This window comes from Formica exsecta, unplaced genomic scaffold (genome assembly GCF_003651465.1).
Source record: "Formica exsecta isolate Colony F162 unplaced genomic scaffold, ASM365146v1 scaffold1327, whole genome shotgun sequence".
NCBI lineage: Eukaryota > Metazoa > Arthropoda > Insecta > Hymenoptera > Formicidae > Formica > Formica exsecta.
The window spans coordinates 469,431-489,836 of NW_021848660.1; the positions used below are offsets into that span (position 1 = coordinate 469,431).

A 20,406-nucleotide genomic window follows, 5' to 3' on the forward strand; every position below is an offset into this window, starting at 1 on the left:
TATATATATATATACATATGTAAATATTTTTAAAAGAGTTTAAAATGTATTCACAAGAATGAAGAAAATAATCTTCCTTCTCCTTTCAGATCATCACGGGAAGATTATCATAAAAACAATCAATATTTCCAGGAGATGCAATTAAAATGAAGCTAATCTTTTTATTACTGTTATTGATCAGTTCCTCTTTTTGCGTACCTTGGCTCAATTTATGGTTTCCCCGACAATCTTCATACGACAATCGAAATATCGAATATGCGAACGGACAAGATGGCCCGTATCAGCAATATCGTCAGGGCAGAGGCGGTAAAGAACGTTGGAAGCAGATCTGCAAGACGATAAATCCGGATTCGTATGCATTCCCAGGACGCGTGCCTTATCCTGCCGCACCTGTCTGCCCCTGGTAAAAGAAACTTTCGATCAACCCTTATATCTGTTGTGCCAAACACAAACAAGAACTCGTCATGCGTTAAAAATATGAATTTATTGTAACAATCTATAGCTTCAGACACATTATACATCCACTGATTATGAGTATTTCAGTCGGTATGTTTATGTGTGTGTGTGTATATGTGTGTCCATATGTGTGATAATATTAGCAAAGGAATATACATGAATATTCGCGCTATTACAAATAGCTACTTACTATAACGCATTCACTGTGTAAAGTATGAAGCGAAAAAATAATTGTTTGCATGTCGCATTTTCATACACGAATTTTATTATTGTTTTAGCCTCGTTTCTTGGTCAGTATTTTATGTCGGATTTAAAAAAAAAAAAAAAAAAAGTTGATACAAATATCTACAATCCACTGTAGGATAAAAAAATTGAACGATATAAATGATCCATTAAAACACAGTTTATGGATTAGTATTTTAGACATTTTATAATAAAAAAACATTCTGCTATACTGCAAAATCAATTTGTGTCAGCGCAATTTCGTGTTAAATTACAAATGCGCAAATGGAAGTAAATATCTGTTAATTTAGATACAGCTATTCCGAAGGCTTGTCTATCAATTTGTGTAATATAGACATTCTAAACTCGTTACATCTCTCTAATATATCAGTAATATTCCAAGCTATCTTTTTCTTCGCTGTCTTTTACGTACAAAAATAAATTATATACATTATTATACATGGTATAATGCAAGTTTATGTTCGATTTTCTTAAAAAATGCACACTTATATAGCGCAATTGTAATAACTGGTAATCTTAAATATCATGTATATTACATGTTTTATATACAGTCCAGAGAGAATCACAGAGTTAGTACAGCATGGCAACATAGTACATACATATCGATATTTATGATTTAAGAAAATAATAAGAACCATCCTAAAATTGTCCAAGAATAAACTGAGCAATATAAAATATAATTTAAATTGAAATCTAATTGTAAATTGTATTTTTCTTACTTGTATGTAATTTATCTATAAAATTATATTAGAAATTATATTTAGAAATTATATTTTCTAAAAAAAAAAAAAAAAGAAATGATATAAACCCAAATAAATTGATGTGATTTGTAAAGTTATTTTGAACACAGTGAATATGATATCACCAATTTGCAATGAGTCCTGATGTCAACAATAATTACAAAATTGTTTAAAAAATATAATTACTAATTTTTGCCAAAATGAAATATTGTGGCATTATATCCATGCTGTTTTATCACGATTCTTCCGACTCTCTTTAAATAAATTATACTATGGTAATTATCCGACCACATTGCTGGACAATTTGCCTATTGGATTATTCTAGAGAATAACTTATTCCTTACTTGAATCACAATGATTTCGTTATTACAAGAGAGAAATCCGCATTGCACTGTAAAAAACCTTTTGTCGTCCGAGCGAGGAACTTTGGAATCAAGTATGGGAGCGTGAAAAACAATCATTTCCAAACTTGTATTAGGCCGTCCGTGCTCCCGGTGAGAAAGCACATATTCGACATAGCCACGGCAGAGATCGTGTCGTGTTGGCCAGAAGGTGGAGTTTCAGGACCATTTTCTTCTATGTTTCTTCCTCTCGCGTCACTTCCGGATGACGGATTAGAATCATCATCTACCATTACTTCTTGTACAACATTCGTTCCATCTATTAAACGTAAACTATAAACAGAGAAGCGACATTATGGCACATCATCGCGTAGTAATATGATATATATATAAGATAAAATTTTATATCTGATTGATTACTGACTCATATGCTAATGAATTCGGCGTGAGACCATCATTGGCAGCAGGCAGAGCAACGTAAGACGTGGTGGGCCTATTAAAATCCCAGAAACGTAGCCGCATATCGGTGCCACCGGCTAGGAGAAAGCCCGAGCAGTCGATGCATCCGGCGTACATGGCACACACACTATGACCGGCCTGAGTGCGACTCAATGGCGGGGCGTTCGACGCCCACAGAACCATTTGTCGATGGTCAGTTTCCAGATTCCACATTGAAATCTCGTTATTACCTTGTACCGCCGAGATTATCCACGAATGTTCCGTTGGATGCGTAATGACCTTTCGCACTCTGGCGCCTAAAAAATATATAAACAGTGTTAGAAAGAATGATAGTATACTAAGATATATTACTTTTATACAGGGATATTGGAAATAATCGGCGATAATCTACCTGTCGGATGCTTGATACTCGTTATTGGCAATTGAAATCTCAAGTCCCAACAGGTATGAATACCCGAGCTAGTACCGAGAGTCAACCATTGCTGATGACTATTTACGCAGAATGATGTGATAACTCCGTGTTTCAAATCGTTCTCCAAACGCCATATTGTCCCAGGACACCGCAAATCCCAGCCTACTAGCGATCCGTATAACGAAGCATACACGAGAACCGATTGAGAGCCGCAATCTAGATATTGCAGATCAACGGCACATCCTTCTTCCTGTTAAATAAAATCGCAAGCAATAACTCTAAAACACTCCCGTCCATCGAATGTTTATATTATACATAAATATCTCATCTCACCTGAAGATCCAATTGACGAGTGCCAATTAGACTCATTTTACTAGAATTTGACTCAATCCGAAGTACGAATACCGTTCCGGATGTGCTCGCCGAACTAGCTAAAGATTGCCCTTGGTCGCACACGGTTAAGCCAACCAATGGGCCTCCTCTGTGCATGTACGTTTGCCTATTTAAAACGTACATCAGAAAGTAAATACTATTACTAGAATAGCTTGAGATTTGAAACTTGAGACTGATATAATTATCAAGCGTGAAAAAAACGCAGATATTTTTTGTAATATACACAATCGCTCTGGAAGAAAAAAGGTATACCTAGAACGATTAGCAATGTTTCGTCCTTCCATTTTACTGGCGTCCCAAATTTTAATGCATCCGTCGGAAGAATTACTTGCAAATAAACTGGTATCCGGTATCGAAACCAATCTATTCACCGCGGCTCGGTGCTCGTGAAGATGCGCGACCGGAACTCCCCGGGGCCTCCAATCCTTTGGCATTGACGTAGAGCCTTTCAGTCAACATCGATAACAAATAAAGAAGCATCTTTCTCCTGATAATCCTATGATACATAGATATAATATATAATTTATATAAACTACATATTTTATTTACCGGCTTCGCAGACGTTATTAGCCCAACACTTCGCTCTTAATATTGCCGTATGTTGTTCCTGCTTTCGACACGTTAATTGCCGTACTTCCAATCGACATGGTGCACATCTATCTATAAAATCATCAATCTCGTTCAATTTATTTTTCCAAAGAAATCTTATAAAAACTTCTTCAAACAAATCAATATTATCTCAATATTTTCATTAATTTCACTTACATTGTATGTAGGACCGTTCGTGGAGCGAATGATCGTTCATGAGAGAATTAATGCTGGTCATATCTGACAGACAATGATGAGGAGATAAATGAATATCTCCGCTATGTATGCTCTGACTAGGACTACCACTGCTTCCAGTCATGTCTGACATTTTAACGATAGCATGCTGTCGCACACACAATAAAATGATAATAATTATTGTAAATTAGCACAGAAAAATATAAAAAGCATAGAATTATCGATATGACTTCATTACCTGAGCATTGTCTTGAGCTGCAAACATCGTGCGCCATTCCTGATTCATTGTTGCATACGTGCCAACGGTCTCCGATGTTCTTCGATCTAATCTCTTGAAGGGTGGCAAAGTCAAGTCTCCTTTCGCATCGGGATACAATACAACGACATGGTGTCTTATCCTATCCTTCACTGGACTTAGCTCCAGCTTGCCGTCCGCAAGCTTTACAATATTTTGCTTCGTGTCAACAGAACGGTATTTATTGATCTTAATCAAGTGTGGTTTCATGATCAGCAATTGATCCTCAACTGCCTCTGTCATCGATTCTGAACTCAGTCGCCTAAAAAGCTGAAAAAGACATGTTTGTGAATTTTTTTGCATTTTTTTTTTTTTATACAGTAATAAGGACTATCAAAAAATAATTTATAACTTTATTTAAATTTCTTTCAAGACATACATGATAAATACATAACGCACATTTTTTTACATCTTTGTTTTAATATTTAGCTTCATTACATTAACAATATATTAATAGTTTTATTGTGTAATAATAGAAATTTTTTCAATGTTATTTTGAGTATATACACTAATATAATCGACATTACTTACGTTTCGTAAAGACGTACTCATATCGTTATATTGTGGTGGCACGACACCCATCACAGCTTTCGCTCTGACTGCCTGTCTTTGTTCGAGTACCTGAAACAACTCCTCCACATCGTTATACTTTACTACAGAGTCGTACACTATTCTGGATATGGGAGGAACGAGAGCCTCTAGCAATAAAATCTCCTTTTCTATCTGGATCAATGAATGCTTCAAATACGGTTGAAGCATCGTCTGAACTTTACACTGAACATCTACTACGTTCAAAGTCCTCGCCGCCGCGGATATAAAGCCGACGGTTGCATGACGTATCCATAAATTTGGATGAACCTATAGAGAGTACATGTATAAATTGATCGTATCAATAAAACACAGAGTAATATATATTGTGTCAATAAAATACACAAAAGAGTGTTTCAAATCAAACTTTTTTTACACAACCACAGATTTTCTTTTATAAATGTAAACTTAAAATTTTTTTAACGGAAATTAAAGAAGCCTACTGTTTTTACTGAATATGATATATTTGTTATATTTTTAACATTAAATACTTTAATAATTTTCTAATCTTCTGCAAATTAAATTTTTCAAAGACAAATTTGCTTAAAATAATATCCTGAAACTTATCAAATTTTTTGCCACTTAAAAATTCTTTATCTTTAAATAATCACAACATCAATATCTCGGTTTGATAAAAGAGAAAAATGATTCTAACAAAAAAATCCTTTATAAAACAAAACTATTGGAAGAAAGAAAATCTTACTAGATAAAAGTATATAACTAAAATTACATAAAAAAATTTATCAAATACTATCACATATAATAATACAGATAAAACATACCAGAAAAACCATAGTTTCTGATAATAGTTGATAGAGAGCAGATTTATGCAGCAGACCTAATTCTGTAAGCGTCGCCATAGCATTTATGGCCTTTGTGGTTACAAATTCTTCTGGATCAGATAGGCCTTGCTGCAGAAGTGGCATTAATATAGGGCTACTATGCCAACCAACATATGCAGCCACACCCACTATGCATTCAAAGAAGGAACCTCTCAATTCCCTGTCCTCTTTGTCGTTTAAGAATGTGATAACGTGACTGAGTAAAATATCGTTCGCCTTTTGTTTGCCAAAGAATACACACAATTTATTTATTCCATTCTCCATCAAAGTCTGTTTCACTAAATTTTGGGGGTCTGTTAACAACATTGAAACTGATTGTTGGACCTAAATAAAAACGAAAAATATGAAAAAAATTAACCAAAATAAACCAAGATAATTTGATGTGATGACAATATATGTGTTTCAGTTCAAACAATAAAAATTCCATAAATCACATTATTTTACTCTATTTATGAAATATGAAAAATATCGGTACCATTTCATGCAAGGTTTGCAGTTCACTATCATAACTGGGCTTTGGCCCCTCTTTGTTGTTCAAGTTAGACAGATGAGCATTCTCTAGATAACGTAAAGCAATATGTGCCAAATGTGCAATATTTTCCGCATAAGCTGCCCTAACAATAACTGCGTCATCTTGGGTTATATGTGCTAAACCTGGTAGAATGTATTCAGGGAATATGTTCACATCCGAAGATGGTATCGATTTCACAAGATGCAAACACTTTGTCAAAGTATGTATCGCCGATACTCTTACTCGCGGTGCCGGATCGTGGACCAGATGGAACTATATAAGAAAGATTATAAGAATTATGTATCACAATTAACAATATAAAAGAACACATACAATAATTAATTCATCTAATACCCAAACATTTTTTAGTTAAGTTTATAAATATAAATTGGTGAATAATATTTATTTTAATATACTTCAATTAAAAAAATTTGAAAATGCATTGGTACAATGATACTTACAATGTAAGGTAATATTCTGTCAAGAATTGTCTCATCGGAAACATTTTCAGCTAGCTCCAATAATATTTCTAAACTATATAATTTAGATTGCGAGTGATGCAATCCTCTTATGCAAGATGTAACAAGTTGAGTTATGATAACGAGTCCTTCTAGAATGTCAGTCGAAGCTAAAACTGGTTTCTGGGATTCTTCATTGCACGTTTGTTTACAATCCACAGATGTTTTAAGTTCTGGTTCCACTTCTACTTGACTTTCAGTGCTAACATCTTGAATTGTACTCTTCATGTCAAGTTGATTCAAATCGGTCTTATCGGAGCTTTGATCGCTGTCGACTTCTACCATAGTGTTTTCCTCACTGTGACCAGAATCGTCCTTAATCGATTCCATGTTACTTTCGCATTGGCTAGATTTTGTTTCTGTAGATTTCATTCTCGTTCGTTCATTTTCTTCTGCCCTTAATATACTTATAATATTGCCAATGTCCTTTTTTAATCTAGTTATTTTTTCGTCCGGTGATAAAATCGGAGCGGCGGAAAAAATGAGCATATAAGATTGCAGAAAGGAATAAAAATATTCCGGAAAAATGATACCGCGAGCTTGAGCCAGATAAATTTCAGCACTCTTTCTGTTTAACGGATTTCTCTCGAGCATTGACCCAAGCAACTCTCGTATTCCTGGATCGTCTATACTGTCCAAGTGTTTGTTCACTGAATATTCATTGTTCCTGTATGCTTGATTCCAATACAACTTTAATAATTAGTAAAATTTTTGCACTTACTATATAAGACTGGCTTTTCTGTTATATATTCTGCATATTACATAATTGCTTTTTATTCGTAATTTGAGAAACAAGGAGAGAAAAAAAAAGATTTAAGAACAGTAACATACACAAATACTTTAAATTGATGTAAATATTAAGAAAAATAAAGTTTTTACAGTGTAAATATTAAAGTAAAATAGTATTTCTAAAACCAGTCCTATCAATAGCAATTAGATTAAAAACAATATATACCTAAAAGCTGTGAAAAATCAAATGGTGGATGGCCTTCATTATACAATTCTGTTAAAGCACATCCTGCAGAAAAGATATCCATCATGGGATGTAGATCGCCTGTTTTTACTTCTTGTTCTGGCAATAACAATGTATTGCTTAATTCTGAGGATAATGTTTTCACAAATCGTTCAGGTGCTATGTAACAAGTCCTGAAAATATTAAAAAGTACAGATTATATTATTTACAATTAAAAACAAGAAATTTTTTAATAAAGCTTAATAAAAGCTTTAAGAAAAATTTTACCTTCTCCTGGAAGTATCAAAGAAGTATGAGAAATCCGCAGGATTATCTTCTGGTAAATATGTTGGTTTAAAACTAGCAAAATCTGTAAGTAATACCCAGTTCCAGCTAGTTATCATAATGTTTTCCAGTTTTATGTCACCGTGACAAACTCCAAACTATATATATGACAAAAAAATATTTTTTTAATTTTTGGAAATTATAATTAAAAGACTTTATTAAAATAAAGAAACAACTCATATAAGATTCAAAGAATTTTCTTGATTCTTTGTATGCTATTTTGAATAACTCTCTTTTAAATGCTTAATTTTACCTTATGAACTTGATGAAGAGCATACAATACTTGGAAAGTAATCCACTTTTTTTCAATGCTTGTTAAAAATGGTCTAGTGCTGATTCTGTCATAAAGAGAATATTTTACATATTCTCGCATTATTGAGCCTGCTTTTTCTGTAAGCTAATCCAAACATACAATTAATTCTAATTCCTATAAAACTATACATATTTATTATTGTTATGATGCTCACAATCATTCGTTGAAATGGTAGGCAGTTGACAGCTGAGGCTAGCTTTGATCTAATCTCCTCTAGCTTGTCCTTATAGGTAGATAATGGCAATGTTGGATCATGAATTGCAAATACTTTTACAACTATCAGGCCTTCCTGGCTGCGAGCTCGAGCCACTTTGAAAAATCTAGTACTTCCTAAGCTATGAATGACAAAGAATTTTGTAAATCAGCAGGTAGAGCTTATATTACTTAATACTTTATCTTATAATTTAATCTTATCATAAATAATATTTCCGTCAAATTTTTCTACATATTGCGGCATCTTGACATATTGTTAATAATACATTAATGTACATAATGTAAATCATGCAAGGATCATGATATGAAGAATTGTCAACAGATAGTAGAATATCATGCATGTTTGATAATGTTTGTAATATTATTATTAGTCACAACATGAATAATTCGTACGTAATTATTATAACATAATAAGCTACCTTTATTATAAGACAGAACGCTTCAATATGAATCAACGACTTGACAATAATTGTTCACATTATACTCTTCTAGCAAAATGTATATATACGTAAAGTGGAATAATTTGATAAATGTACTTACTTTACGTCGAACAATAAATCGCTATGATCCGTCAAATAGTGTTCTACTGGAAATATTTGACTGGGCGCAATGCCCACTAATTGATTACCCATTTTGCTGCTAAGATAAAGTTTAGACAAAACTAATATATTCACTCTCGTCATCCATTTTTCCCGATTTTTCGCATCTTACAGATGCAATGTAGCCAATCGCCAATCCCAATCTCCGATTTGAGAATCTAGTACTTTTGTCACTTGTAAAATGTACCCCTTATAACCTGTAGTACTTTAAATAAGCGCGAAATTTCAAATATAAGAGCAACAGTTTTGTGCAATTCAATGCCACAAATTTTGTAATATTTATATAAATAATTTTGGAATTTTTATTTAATTTCTCTCTCAAAACAGTGTCTTAAATAATGTTTATAAGAACTATAAATGTCATATTTTTGTAGCTTTTATATAAAGAAATATTAGAGAAAAAGAAATAATATATTTCAAATTATATTATTTAATAAGATTTAATAACTTGATCAGTACGATATTACATCAATAATAATCTCCAAGTCTTAACACAGATTCTATGCCACCAAATATTATTGTAGTCTGGTGGCTGTCTATGGTAAAAATCGGCTTGCTTACACTGATACTTCCCATTACCTGCATTAAAAATGATTAATGAAGTGAAAAATTGTTTTATTGCCATCTTTTAAAAATATTTAAGAAAGATATTTCTTATATCTAGTAACGTATAAATAATTGTCTTTCCTTTTTATCTTCTTGTAACAATCTGAATCTATTTAATGTAATCAGGAATGACGAATCGCACAAACCTTCTTTTCTTTTAAACTAATCACTTCAAGTGCACCAGTACCGGAGCCTCCAGTCAGGATAAGATCACCATAGGGATCCCCATCAAAATATTGTACTGCATAAAGAAATTCGCCGTTCAAAGTCGACAATCTGTTTTGCGGATTTATCGTTTCGATGAGTTTCGCGCTCATCAGATCCCATATTTGTAGACTATCACGCACTACCCAAGAGCCTGTAAGGATGCGCGTTTCCTAGTAAACAAGATATATGAAAAAATGCATTTATATAATATAGAGCTTTCATTGGTAAATGTAGATATCAATTTATCAATGAGACAAAAAAAATCTTACACATATATCGATGGCATCACCGCATATATGAGGACCTTTGATTACCCTCATCGAACCAGTCGAAACTCTGATATCCCAAATCTGGAAGTATAAAATCTTCTTTCAATTCAATTGTTTTATTATTTTAAAAAACCTTTTGATTTAATTTAAAAAATTATTTATCTATTTGCAATAGTATCATCTATTTAAATAAAAAAATATAATAAAATATTTATTAATGTTTAAAAAATACTTTTAATTATATATAATTAATATATATATACATATCTTCATGAAATTAAAATAGAATATAATCAGATACTTTAATACAATGAAATAATAAACTGACATATGAATATTGACTGCAAGTTATACAATTGAAAAAAAAATAAAAAAGCTGATAATTAAAATTAAATAAGAGATAAAACCTTCTCCTCTATCGCGCCTACATAGCACAAAGAAAATTCCGTGTGGTGTTAGATGAAATCAACAATTTATCTCCACCAGAATTGCAACCATTAAAGACCTTAGCCGAATATTTCGCCAACCCACATCGTCGCGAGGCCATAGTAGCTGAACTTGACAAGGAAGCTAGTCATCCAAATTTCGATAATCATAATTTCCTGATTGTAGCTGCGACCATTTATTATCACGAAAAGAATCTGGAGGCTGCTCTCCGAATATTACACGACGTGGATCATTTAGAATGCATGGCACTGACATTGCAGATATATCTCAAAATGGATCGTCCAGATCTGGCCCGTAAAGAGCTAAAGACGATGCAGGAAAAGGATGATGATGCTACTTTGACTCAACTTGCTCAAGCATGGGTTAACATTACTAGCGGTGGTGACAAACTGCAAGATGCTTATTACATCTTTCAGGTGAGAAAGGATTAACTGTTTATCTTATATCAAATGGCATTTTATGCTGATATTTTAATTTGCTTTACTAAAAGTGTGTTGTCTCACTATGTATAAACTATTTCAGGAGATGATTGACAAGCATTCCAGTACAAGCATGTTATTGAATGGACAAGCTACTTGTTTTATCGGACAAGCTAAATATGAGGAGGCGGAGACGGCTTTGCAAGAGTCTCTCGATAAAGATAGTAATAATCCAGATACATTGATCAATATGATTGTTCTTTCCCAGCATATGGGCAAACCACCAGAAGTGGCGAATCGTTATTTAAGTCAGTTGAAAGATTCCCATTTGGAGCATCCTTTTGTCAAGGAATATTTGCAAAAAGAGATAGAATTCCATAGACTTAAGGAACAATATTCATCTTCCGCCTGAGTTCCACTCAACAGATTGTGGCATTCTGTGGGATAGGCTTGATCGAGTCTTGATTATAAATGAATCCAAGCAGAGACTAAATAAGTGACTCCATTGACGGCCTCCAATGAGTAAAGTTTATTCTGTTTAAATAAAAAAACTTTTTTAAAGTTGTAATATTGAAATAGATTCTGATATAGTTATACAGTGCATTTCAAACTTAGCGGACTTTAATTATTAAAATATACTTTTTTGTTATTGTTTTATTTATATCGAGAATGGAATGAGATGTGATCACGCAATATTGATTCTTAGAAGAATTCATGATCCAGTTTTCAAAATGATTTGCATATACTGGGATTCCATAAACATTCTAACAATTTCTCGTAGAATAGAAAATAATGCGCGAAATTATATATATATATATATATCCTATAAATAGAAACATCTCTCTTTTATAGATATATATGTTATTTTTCAATATTGAAATATTTCGTTTTTATATTAAATTAAGTATGTTAACGAAAAATAAATACGGATATGGAAAAGTTGTATGGAAACAATGTAGACTTGAAATTGTAAGAATGGAATCATATGTGACTGAAGAAATCGCGACTTCTTTTATCCATTTTATCCTAATATTATACTCTCATCATACATAATCAATACATAACAAAAATATGGCTGCCATTTTATAAAATTATAAATTATCCAAACTAAATAAACATTATTAGCAAGTTTCACATGGAATTGTCTCTTCGTGTAATATTCGTATTATCCATTTAGAGGTGTACAGATAAACGAATTAGAATAAAATATTTCATACATTATAAATATATATAAGCCAAAAGAGAGAGAGTTACCTTCTTTTACTTTTTAAATTGCTCCTCGATTCTTGTAAATATCCTCAAAACTATCAGAAATAAGATCTTCTCGTTAATTATATACTTCTGTAAAACTTAATTCATTAATCAATCTGTTAATAAATTTGTAAATATATTTGTCTCACATACATGTGTGTATGGGAAACATTTATTTATAGATTTATTATGCATGTATATACACACGCACATTAAGAAATCTTTTGAAAAACTTAATATAAAAAATTTATGAAATACTTTATACAATACAAATAATCAGGTAGTTAATATAAATAAACGATTAATTTTGAAAATTACACAAGTTAAGTTTCAAAACAAAAATTTGCATGAAAATTAAATATACATGTTAATTACATGTAGAATTTTCAATAAAATTGAGAAAAATTGACGTTTTGTTTATAAAACTTCCAAAGTTAATGGCAAATAATAATACACAGATAGACACATATGTAAAACAATTTAATCTTTTTTATTGGTGTGACGGTGGGTTTCAAAGAACCATATTATATGTAACAAAACACGCTGAAATTTCACAACAGAATAAGTCAAACTGTACATAAAATGTAACTGTCTTCATATTAAGTCCTATGTGTGTTCTCGGCAGAGTTTATATACACGAAATTATATTACTTCTGAATCATTATCTTGCGAAGTATATCAATTATTATATGATTAATAGAGTGAGACCAAAGTTAACATCGTTAAATTAATATTAATCAAAGGCTGGATACATCATCGAGTCTATATGTGATATGACTCTCTTATTTAAGTCATTAAAAAAATATCAATTACAATCCTAATTATATTGATAATTTATATTATCAATTTATATTTTATATATTTGATATTCTTAAACTAATATCACAATGGCTCGAGATAGTCAAGACTTTTGATCTTTTGTGCATTTGTCTTGATCAACGATGTTAGCTGCTGGTGACAATAATTGTCTAATCATTTACACAACTATGTAATGCGTAATCTATTCAAGTTCGCGTCATATAAATCTGGAAAACGTCTATCTGCCTTCATGAAAAATTCTAAAATTGTGTGACCATACGGGGCTCCTTTTATTATATAGATCCGTAACAGATATACAAATTATATAAAAAATCGTTATTTCACACGCAGTATTACGGACTATATATAAAATTTATGTTATCTGTTATGCAACATAAAATAATCAAAGAAAAAAGAAAGAAAAGAGAATGATACGAGAGTTAATACAATGTATATTTACACAGAGAGGCAGACTCGCGTTTTTTTACCACGTGATGTGTCCTAAACTTAAATAAAGTTGTGAGAAGCGAAAACAGTGACGAAATTTCAGAATCAACAAAAAGAAGGAAGAAAGGGAAAAAGAAGAGAAGAAAATAATAAAGAATATTTTCTTGTACTCTCCCTGATATTTTCCATCACAATCAGTAAAATAAAATTTAATTCTTTATATGCTAATAACAAATTGCTATTGCAAATGTCACGTTGTTTAATACAACTTTAAAAACGCTGATTATAAGTCCAGTGTCCAAGGAAGAAATTATTGCATATGTAACAAACCGCATAAATTTTACCCGGGCAATATACGGAAATTGAATTATATCTAATTACTATTACATTTTACTGTATCGAGAATCTTTCATATAGATAAAATAAAATACTGTTTCATATGTGTTCTTAATAACTCAGAATATGTAGAAAATCGTATAAAGTTTTTCTATAGATAAACTCTCAACGAACAATTATTACAATGATATATTGCGAAGACCTGTAAAAATGATAACTTGATAAATTTCACAAGTGCATTGTTTAACTTGCTTATTATTTTTACGAAACTGAAAACTATTTTATAAAATAAGATGATTTTATACAGATTCTCTTTTTATTGTCATAACATAAAAATTGTATTTATATGAATCTTAAAACTTTCGAAATCATGGAAGCAATCGCCACAACCAAACGAGAACTCGTGTCTTTACGCGAGCAAGCCGCTCGTCTTTCCACATTTACAAGTAACAAGATAATCATTATATCTGTACAATAACGCGATTATATAGAATTCTCTATATAATTTTCTTTAGAGCGAGTGAAACTTTATATACAGTAGTTGTCTAATGTGAATTCGATTGAACATGTCATATACAGGATGACTATCAAGATACCGAAAATATTGTGTGTCTGCTTATAAAACTATTTCCGCTTGTACCATTATATTAGTATGTATATCATTTGAAGATTTAGACAAATATAAAAAGAAAAGAATACCTGCTTCAAAGAACTACTTTGTAAAAATAGAAGTTCTTCACAGCAGAAGTATTCAATATGACACTATAGTACGATAATTTTTATATTTTATATAAGTAAGCCAAACAAGAGTGCACCGAAAGTAACAGATATTGTATCTTGTTTGGAACTCTAGTTCTTACAACGTTATTTCCGAAAACCGTACTATAGTATCGAAAATTCCTATTGCAATTACATATTATGAACAATGTGTAACAATAAAAAAACAAATATAGAGATGGAGAAGATGAACAGATTGAAAACTCTCTTCATCTTCCAGGTCCATTCTACTTCTAGCTTTATTGATAAATGCTTCGAAACGAATCAGGAGAAAAACTGCAAAAATGTCCATCCTAATTGGTCAATCAAACATTTCGAAGTATTTATACGCGCTATAGTTTACATTTTAGCTTTTCGATTGCAATGTGATATATTGATCTGAGAATGCGCGAGATAATACGATTTTTATCAGGATTTCTATGAAACAGGTTCTTTAATATACACACGACTTCTACTAACATAGAAGATGTCGTTAGGGTGATTCTAAAAGATAAGCACGCGCGCGTGGTGTCATTTTACGTATACGGCCTCTACTACTTATACTAATGCCAGGTTCCTGTACGCTGTCCTCGTCGCTCTCCTCAGCGTAAGAGCGGCGCTTGATCTTGCGTCGGTTTCTTACTGGCACCCCGTTACTGTCATCGCTTTCCTCCTTATAATGAGGACGCTTTCGACCCGCTCGTCTGCTGCTGTACTGCTGCCTCGTATCCTCCGAGTCCACGGAGCCGCGCTGTTTCCGACGGCTGGAGCGCGATGACCTGAATTGTACTTTATATGAATAATCACTGTCTTCAGAATCTTGATTATTGACCTCGTGCTGTAACTGTTTCTCTTCCTCATCTTCCTCCACCTCTTCTTCCTCCTCGTCCTGTTCTTCATCATCCTCCTCCTCGCTCTCGCTCTCGCTATTTTCGTTCTTTCCATTATTAGGGGTGTATTTTTGGTTTTCCTTGTTCTCTACCACTAATTTTCGCGATCTAGTATCTCTCCTGACAAATTTTTCTTCTTCACTTTCCTCTTCCGTGGACTCTGGCGCGACGAATTCCTGTTCCTCGTCGTCTTCCTTGTTCTCTTCGTCATCATTGTCATTCGCCTTGTTCTTCGCAACGTATTCATCATCATCATCGTCGTCGTCGTCCACGATAACATTCGATTTCACTTTGGATTTAGATTGTTTACTATTCTTAATATTCTTGCCGCGATTTTTGCGAACCTGCTTGCCCCGACCATTGAGCGTATAATCATCCCCGGAATCGGTATCGGCACTAACACTAGGCACCGCCGTCCTTGCTCTAGTTCGTCGGACAGGGGCACTGTCACTACTGTCAGTATCTGTCGTTGCCTCTGATTCACTAACATCACTATCACTGTTCTTTGACTTCTTCGACACGGTTGACCGGCAGATCCTCAGTTTCAACGTCGGTCGAGACGAGATAGATCGCTTCGTGTGACCATTCGTCATCCGTGAGGGTCCTAGGAAGGGACCAAAATCAAATCAAAATTAGTAATTTAATATAAAATAACTTGAATCAAAATAATGTAGATAATCGACTATAAATATTTCACAATAATAATTTTAATTTAATGGTTATCAATTTTATAAACTGTAAATTGTTGTAAAAGATATCTCTAGTGAAAAAAATCTGCTAAATTTTGGTTTGTATGAACAAAGTACAGAAATGGTTAATAAGAGAAAAAGATAGTTATAATATAGCTCGTTCTTCAATTCCGCTGGTCTTATTAAAGTATAGTCATATAGTTTTATTCCTAATTCAACTTATTCTTACAAGTTTTACTCAACACTTTCGAGTACAAAACCCAATAAATTTCTTTCGCGATACAAATATAGAGTGAATTTAGAAAGATACATGCGCATACCAGGTGTAGATACGTCAAAATTCTTCTTTTTCTGATCTTTACTCGATTCCTCATCATCGTTATCGCTATTTACATCATCTTCATCCTCATCATCACTTGGAACAGGTTTCGATTTAGAAGATCCTGCAACAGTTAGCATTTAATTATATTGCGTTTATATAAAGCAATAAGACACACAGATGCTTACCTGTACCATTACTTAAGTTGTGTTTCCGTTTCTGTTTTCCTTTTCCTTTTCCTTTTGCTTTCGCATTGTCGTTACGTCTACGTGCCGATTTCCAATTTAAAAGTATCCTACGCATATGTTCTTCAAACATGGCCGATAGTCTTACTGTCATCGAATATATCTGAATAAATAATAAAATATTTAACAAAATGTGTCGCAGAGAACTATGGAGTAACTATGTAAAGTATGTAAACAAAGCAAAAATTGTATTAATTTACCCTCGAACGTTTGTTCGTATTAAAATTTCTACTATTTGTAAATATTAATTTCATGTCTTTGGCAAATTCCGATGGTGTTTCGTAATTGCCGCCTAATAAATCCTCTTTGACAGTACGCAAGTCCATCGGTGTGTCTATTATCTGATAATACTCTGGATGTTCTAATCTATCAACTGGTTCTCTGCAAAACAATTTTCTATATAATTATATTTTCAATATGATTATATATTCGCAAAGATAAAAAAGAACAAATGATAATTTAAATTTTCACCACATCTTACCTAAAAGGAATTGAATCTTCACATTGCCATAGACTCTCCAATAATTGACGACATGCTAATTTCCAGTCTTGTGAGATTTGTTGCGAACGTAAATTTCTACTCGATGATCTTAGTTTACTCATTGAAGGTTTGTTTTCTATCTCTGTCTCTGATTCAGAGGAATGGTATGTATCATTCAATTGATGATATACTGCTGGAACATCCAAATCAGTAGGTTCCCTGCATAAGATAAACAATATTATATTATATAACATCTACTAGTATAGAATGTAAAGATTGTATAAATTTTAACTTTTGCACTAAATTAAAAAAATATATATTTGCTTACTTTATTATGCGCAAACACAAGTCAGTGACTATTCTCGCCTTTTTCACTATATGACTATGAGGTTCATTAAATTGTTCAGCATTTGTTGCCAAATATCTAACATCAAATTGCGCCGACGTGATTCTTCTGTAGAAATGATTATCAAAACGAGCTTTTATAGTCGACAAATCGATCGGATATTCAACAATATACGCATAAGTCGGATAAAGACTGAGATCCACCGGCGCCACAAATGGTTCCGCGATTGCGAGGCTCATCACCTGATCCAGACCTCGTATAATTCGACGACAAGTCGCTTCTCTATCACCCATGGGCCATTCTTCCGTATGGGGTTGATACAGTATCGCTTGCCTTTCCTCCGGTAAGACGGGAACCGCGCCACCGATTTCCATCGGGATTCCTAAACAGGTATAATTAACGCATATAGTACGAGATTGAAGAATGTAGAGAAAAAAGCGAGATAAAAATATTAGATCAAAGTATACATTTTTATACTCGCTTTTTCGATTAATTCAAAAATAAATATTTATTTTGATAATCGCGAATTAAATGACGAGCTTACTATCTTCATCAACAGGCTCGAGATCCCAAGGACTCATTCGTTCGTATTCTCCATTATCCCATCTGACGCGAAAGCACATAAAAAACGATTCCGGAAATTCTTCATCTAGCGGCTCCATCCCAACAATCTGTCCCATCCACCAACCGTCGTCGATCATACAGCGAAACTTATCGCCTTCGGACCAACTTCGTGCCAACGCCGTATCGAAAGTTTGACGTAACACCAGGAAATCTAACACATCAGCCATATCGTGATATTTGATAGTGAAATTCTGTCCGGTAAGTCGACCGTCTTCGTCCATTAACGCTAATTTCAAGCAACATAAGCGAGGCGGTTTAATTTCATATTTAATACCCACTACTTTTACAAACTCTTGTGCCTACAATATAAATATTTTCTCTAATTAGTACATATACGCGCGTGTCTATTCTATTTAAGATTTTTTTTAAATGTTCCGTCCTATATAGTTAAAAACCTCTTTTTTCATCCCCTAAAATAAAGTAAACATACCCTAATATTCATCTTGGTCCATGGCTCACACCGTGGACTAAGCTCATAAATCTTTTTATTCCTAACTGCATCTAAATAGAATTTTTGACCTTGTCTGAAATATACTATTTCATCGCCCATCTGCGGATAATAAGGGGCTTTCCTCGGTATTACTTCAGTAAGCCATTCCGAAGGGCGGTAAATGTCAGGAACTTCACAAGTACCGTTAGCTATTTGTACTCCCTGTTGGATAATAAAATGATAGTTTAAATAAAATTCAAGTGAATTAAAAATAATATAAGAGTTACAAACTTACCTTTTTCTTAGGACGTTTACTGCGTCTTCTGTCAACATCACTCGGTGGTGTGACAGAACGCTTTTTCACGGGTTTGCGTTTGCTACGTTTAGGCGGTTCTAAATTCAGTCCATGATCCGCCATCCAATCTGAATATTCAGTGCTCGAGTCTGTAGTAGTGCTATCGGAACACAAATCTTCCTCATGAGCAGTAGAATCATTGCTATTGGTGCTGGCTGAACTCGCTGATGTGCCAGTATTATCAGGATTCTGTAAAAATGCACAATATTACGACGCTTAACCAACTGTAAAATTCTGAAATTTCCTATTCATTATTATACAATAGCAAATAGAATTGTCTACGAGTTAATACTTATCAGTATTAAATATCGCTTCTGTGAGGTACCTCATATTCTTCCTCCTCCTGTTCTTCATCACGCGTTGCTCTGGTTCTATAACCGTGTCTAGTAGTTCTATTACGTTTGCGGTTTATGGGTCTACCTCCTATATTGCCTTGATTAGTGGCAGTGCTCGATGTAGGCTGCGGTCGCCGTCGCATTTCTCGCCGCCAGTTTTCTAACTCCATGTCTGCCATTGCGTGACTTCACAAATAATGTACAAATGCGAATTAATGTAAAAATCAATATATCTTTCTTTTAACATTAATATTAGCAGTTTATTTAATATGTAATCACATTAATGTTGATCTGTATATCATAAATAAATTATTAATAAATTTATTTCAAATTGTTTCCTGAGATTGTCATTGCTGTATAATTATATTATTTATCCAACAATATTATCAGAGAAAAGCGATATAATTACTTACACCGCTTTAATTTGAGTCTCTTTAATGGCAGGTTTCATGGGACGCGCAAGAATAGGTTTATTCCACGGCGTAGTGTTATCCCTCTGCCAATTACCGCTACTTTGTCGGACACCTTCGACGTTACCCTCTCTCCTCAAACCAGCTCTACTACCACGAGGACTCGCTATTTGACGAATCGGTTGTTCCGCGATATTCTCTCTATCCTCACCAGCACCAATGACTTCCCCCTCCGCATTAATATTTTGTCTCTGAGCAAGAGCCTCAATCAATCGATCAATGTTCGATCTTGGCTCTTGTTCTGGAAGACCTTCTATAACTTCTTGCATCCCTGTTTGATATAAATTTATATATACACACATATATATATATATATATATATATATATATATATATATATATATATATATATATATATATATATATATATATATATATATATATATATATATATATATATATATATATATATATATATATATATATATATATATATATATATATATATATATATATATATATATATATATATATATATATATATATATATATATATATATATATATATATATGTGTGTATATATAAATTTATAACCCCCGTGGCGCTTTTTATTTTTCCTATTTTTATTGTTCTCGATGGCAACACCCCCGACATTGTTTCCCCGGGTGCATATCTAGCTGCGGTGTTAACTTTTTCACAGTCAATGCGTGGTGGAAATTGTCGTCCAAAGAACAAATGAAAA

General features: G+C 33.0%; 4 protein-coding genes and 1 long non-coding RNA gene across 6 annotated transcripts in view; 2 read left to right on the top strand and 3 right to left on the bottom strand.

Annotated features, from left to right (window-relative positions):
- The window catches only part of LOC115245855, a 1,713-nt gene extending 926 nt beyond the window's left edge, over positions 1–787 (top strand). Inside the window, exon 3 of the long non-coding RNA XR_003885608.1 lies at positions 90–787. This is a non-coding gene — a long non-coding RNA (uncharacterized LOC115245855). The remainder of the gene's footprint in view (positions 1–89) is intronic.
- Positions 770–9,224, bottom strand: LOC115245851 (phosphoinositide 3-kinase regulatory subunit 4). Its single transcript, XM_029824342.1, has 17 exons — positions 8,945–9,224; positions 8,346–8,526; positions 8,132–8,275; positions 7,822–7,976; positions 7,537–7,727; positions 6,525–7,255; positions 6,028–6,336; positions 5,493–5,876; positions 4,654–4,980; positions 4,066–4,392; positions 3,810–3,975; positions 3,594–3,704; positions 3,297–3,489; positions 2,985–3,150; positions 2,631–2,901; positions 2,205–2,535; positions 770–2,113 (listed from the first exon to the last, which is right to left on the bottom strand). Exons 1-17 carry the CDS (start codon positions 9,085–9,087, stop codon positions 1,897–1,899), a joined length of 4,347 nt encoding a protein of 1,448 aa, XP_029680202.1. The 5' UTR covers positions 9,088–9,224; the 3' UTR covers positions 770–1,896.
- A 200-nt stretch (positions 9,225–9,424) lies between these two features.
- Positions 9,425–10,223, bottom strand: LOC115245853. Of its 2 annotated transcripts, none has more exons than XM_029824343.1 (3): positions 10,086–10,223; positions 9,756–9,986; positions 9,425–9,582 (listed from the first exon to the last, which is right to left on the bottom strand). In XM_029824343.1, the coding sequence occupies exons 1-3, from the start codon at positions 10,134–10,136 to the stop codon at positions 9,472–9,474; spliced, it is 393 nt and encodes a 130-aa protein (XP_029680203.1). In that variant the 5' UTR covers positions 10,137–10,223; the 3' UTR covers positions 9,425–9,471. The 2 variants fall into 2 exon arrangements, with proteins under 2 accessions (XP_029680203.1, XP_029680204.1); XM_029824344.1 differs by having other exon boundaries at positions 9,756–9,967; positions 10,086–10,199.
- A 272-nt stretch (positions 10,224–10,495) lies between these two features.
- LOC115245854 (coatomer subunit epsilon) lies at positions 10,496–12,196 on the top strand (the record flags this gene model as incomplete). The annotated part of the gene is made up of 2 exons (XM_029824345.1): positions 10,496–10,948; positions 11,055–12,196. Coding segments are annotated over 2 exons (762 nt in total), but the record flags the coding sequence as incomplete, so codon positions are not given.
- Positions 12,197–12,671: 475 nt separating this feature from the next.
- Positions 12,672–20,406, bottom strand: part of LOC115245850 (PH-interacting protein) — a 12,013-nt gene continuing 4,278 nt past the window's right edge. Inside the window, exons 12-22 of the mRNA XM_029824341.1 lie at positions 19,667–19,994; positions 19,244–19,439; positions 18,859–19,107; positions 18,564–18,785; positions 18,054–18,432; positions 17,492–17,891; positions 17,164–17,382; positions 16,883–17,063; positions 16,626–16,785; positions 16,439–16,561; positions 12,672–16,033 (exon numbers count right to left, since the gene is read on the bottom strand). Of these exons, the coding sequence (XP_029680201.1) occupies positions 15,033–16,033; positions 16,439–16,561; positions 16,626–16,785; positions 16,883–17,063; positions 17,164–17,382; positions 17,492–17,891; positions 18,054–18,432; positions 18,564–18,785; positions 18,859–19,107; positions 19,244–19,439; positions 19,667–19,994 (3,458 nt within the window). The 3' untranslated portion in view covers positions 12,672–15,032. The remainder of the gene's footprint in view (positions 16,034–16,438; positions 16,562–16,625; positions 16,786–16,882; positions 17,064–17,163; positions 17,383–17,491; positions 17,892–18,053; positions 18,433–18,563; positions 18,786–18,858; positions 19,108–19,243; positions 19,440–19,666; positions 19,995–20,406) is intronic.

Coding starts and splice junctions, on each gene's coding strand:
- LOC115245851 (XM_029824342.1), bottom strand. CDS start 9,087: ATGACGAGAGTGAATATATTAGTTTTGTCTAAACTTTATCTTAGCAGC. Junction 6,337..6,524: donor ACAGAATATTACCTTACATT/GTAAGTATCATT, acceptor TTTCTTATATAG/TTCCATCTGGTCCACGATCC. Junction 2,114..2,204: donor CCGAATTCATTAGCATATGA/GTCAGTAATCAA, acceptor CTCTGTTTATAG/TTTACGTTTAATAGATGGAA.
- LOC115245853 (XM_029824343.1), bottom strand. CDS start 10,136: ATGAGGGTAATCAAAGGTCCTCATATATGCGGTGATGCCATCGATATA. Junction 9,987..10,085: donor GTGATGCCATCGATATATGT/GTAAGATTTTTT, acceptor CTTGTTTACTAG/GAAACGCGCATCCTTACAGG. Junction 9,583..9,755: donor TTAGTTTAAAAGAAAAGAAG/GTTTGTGCGATT, acceptor TTTTTAATGCAG/GTAATGGGAAGTATCAGTGT.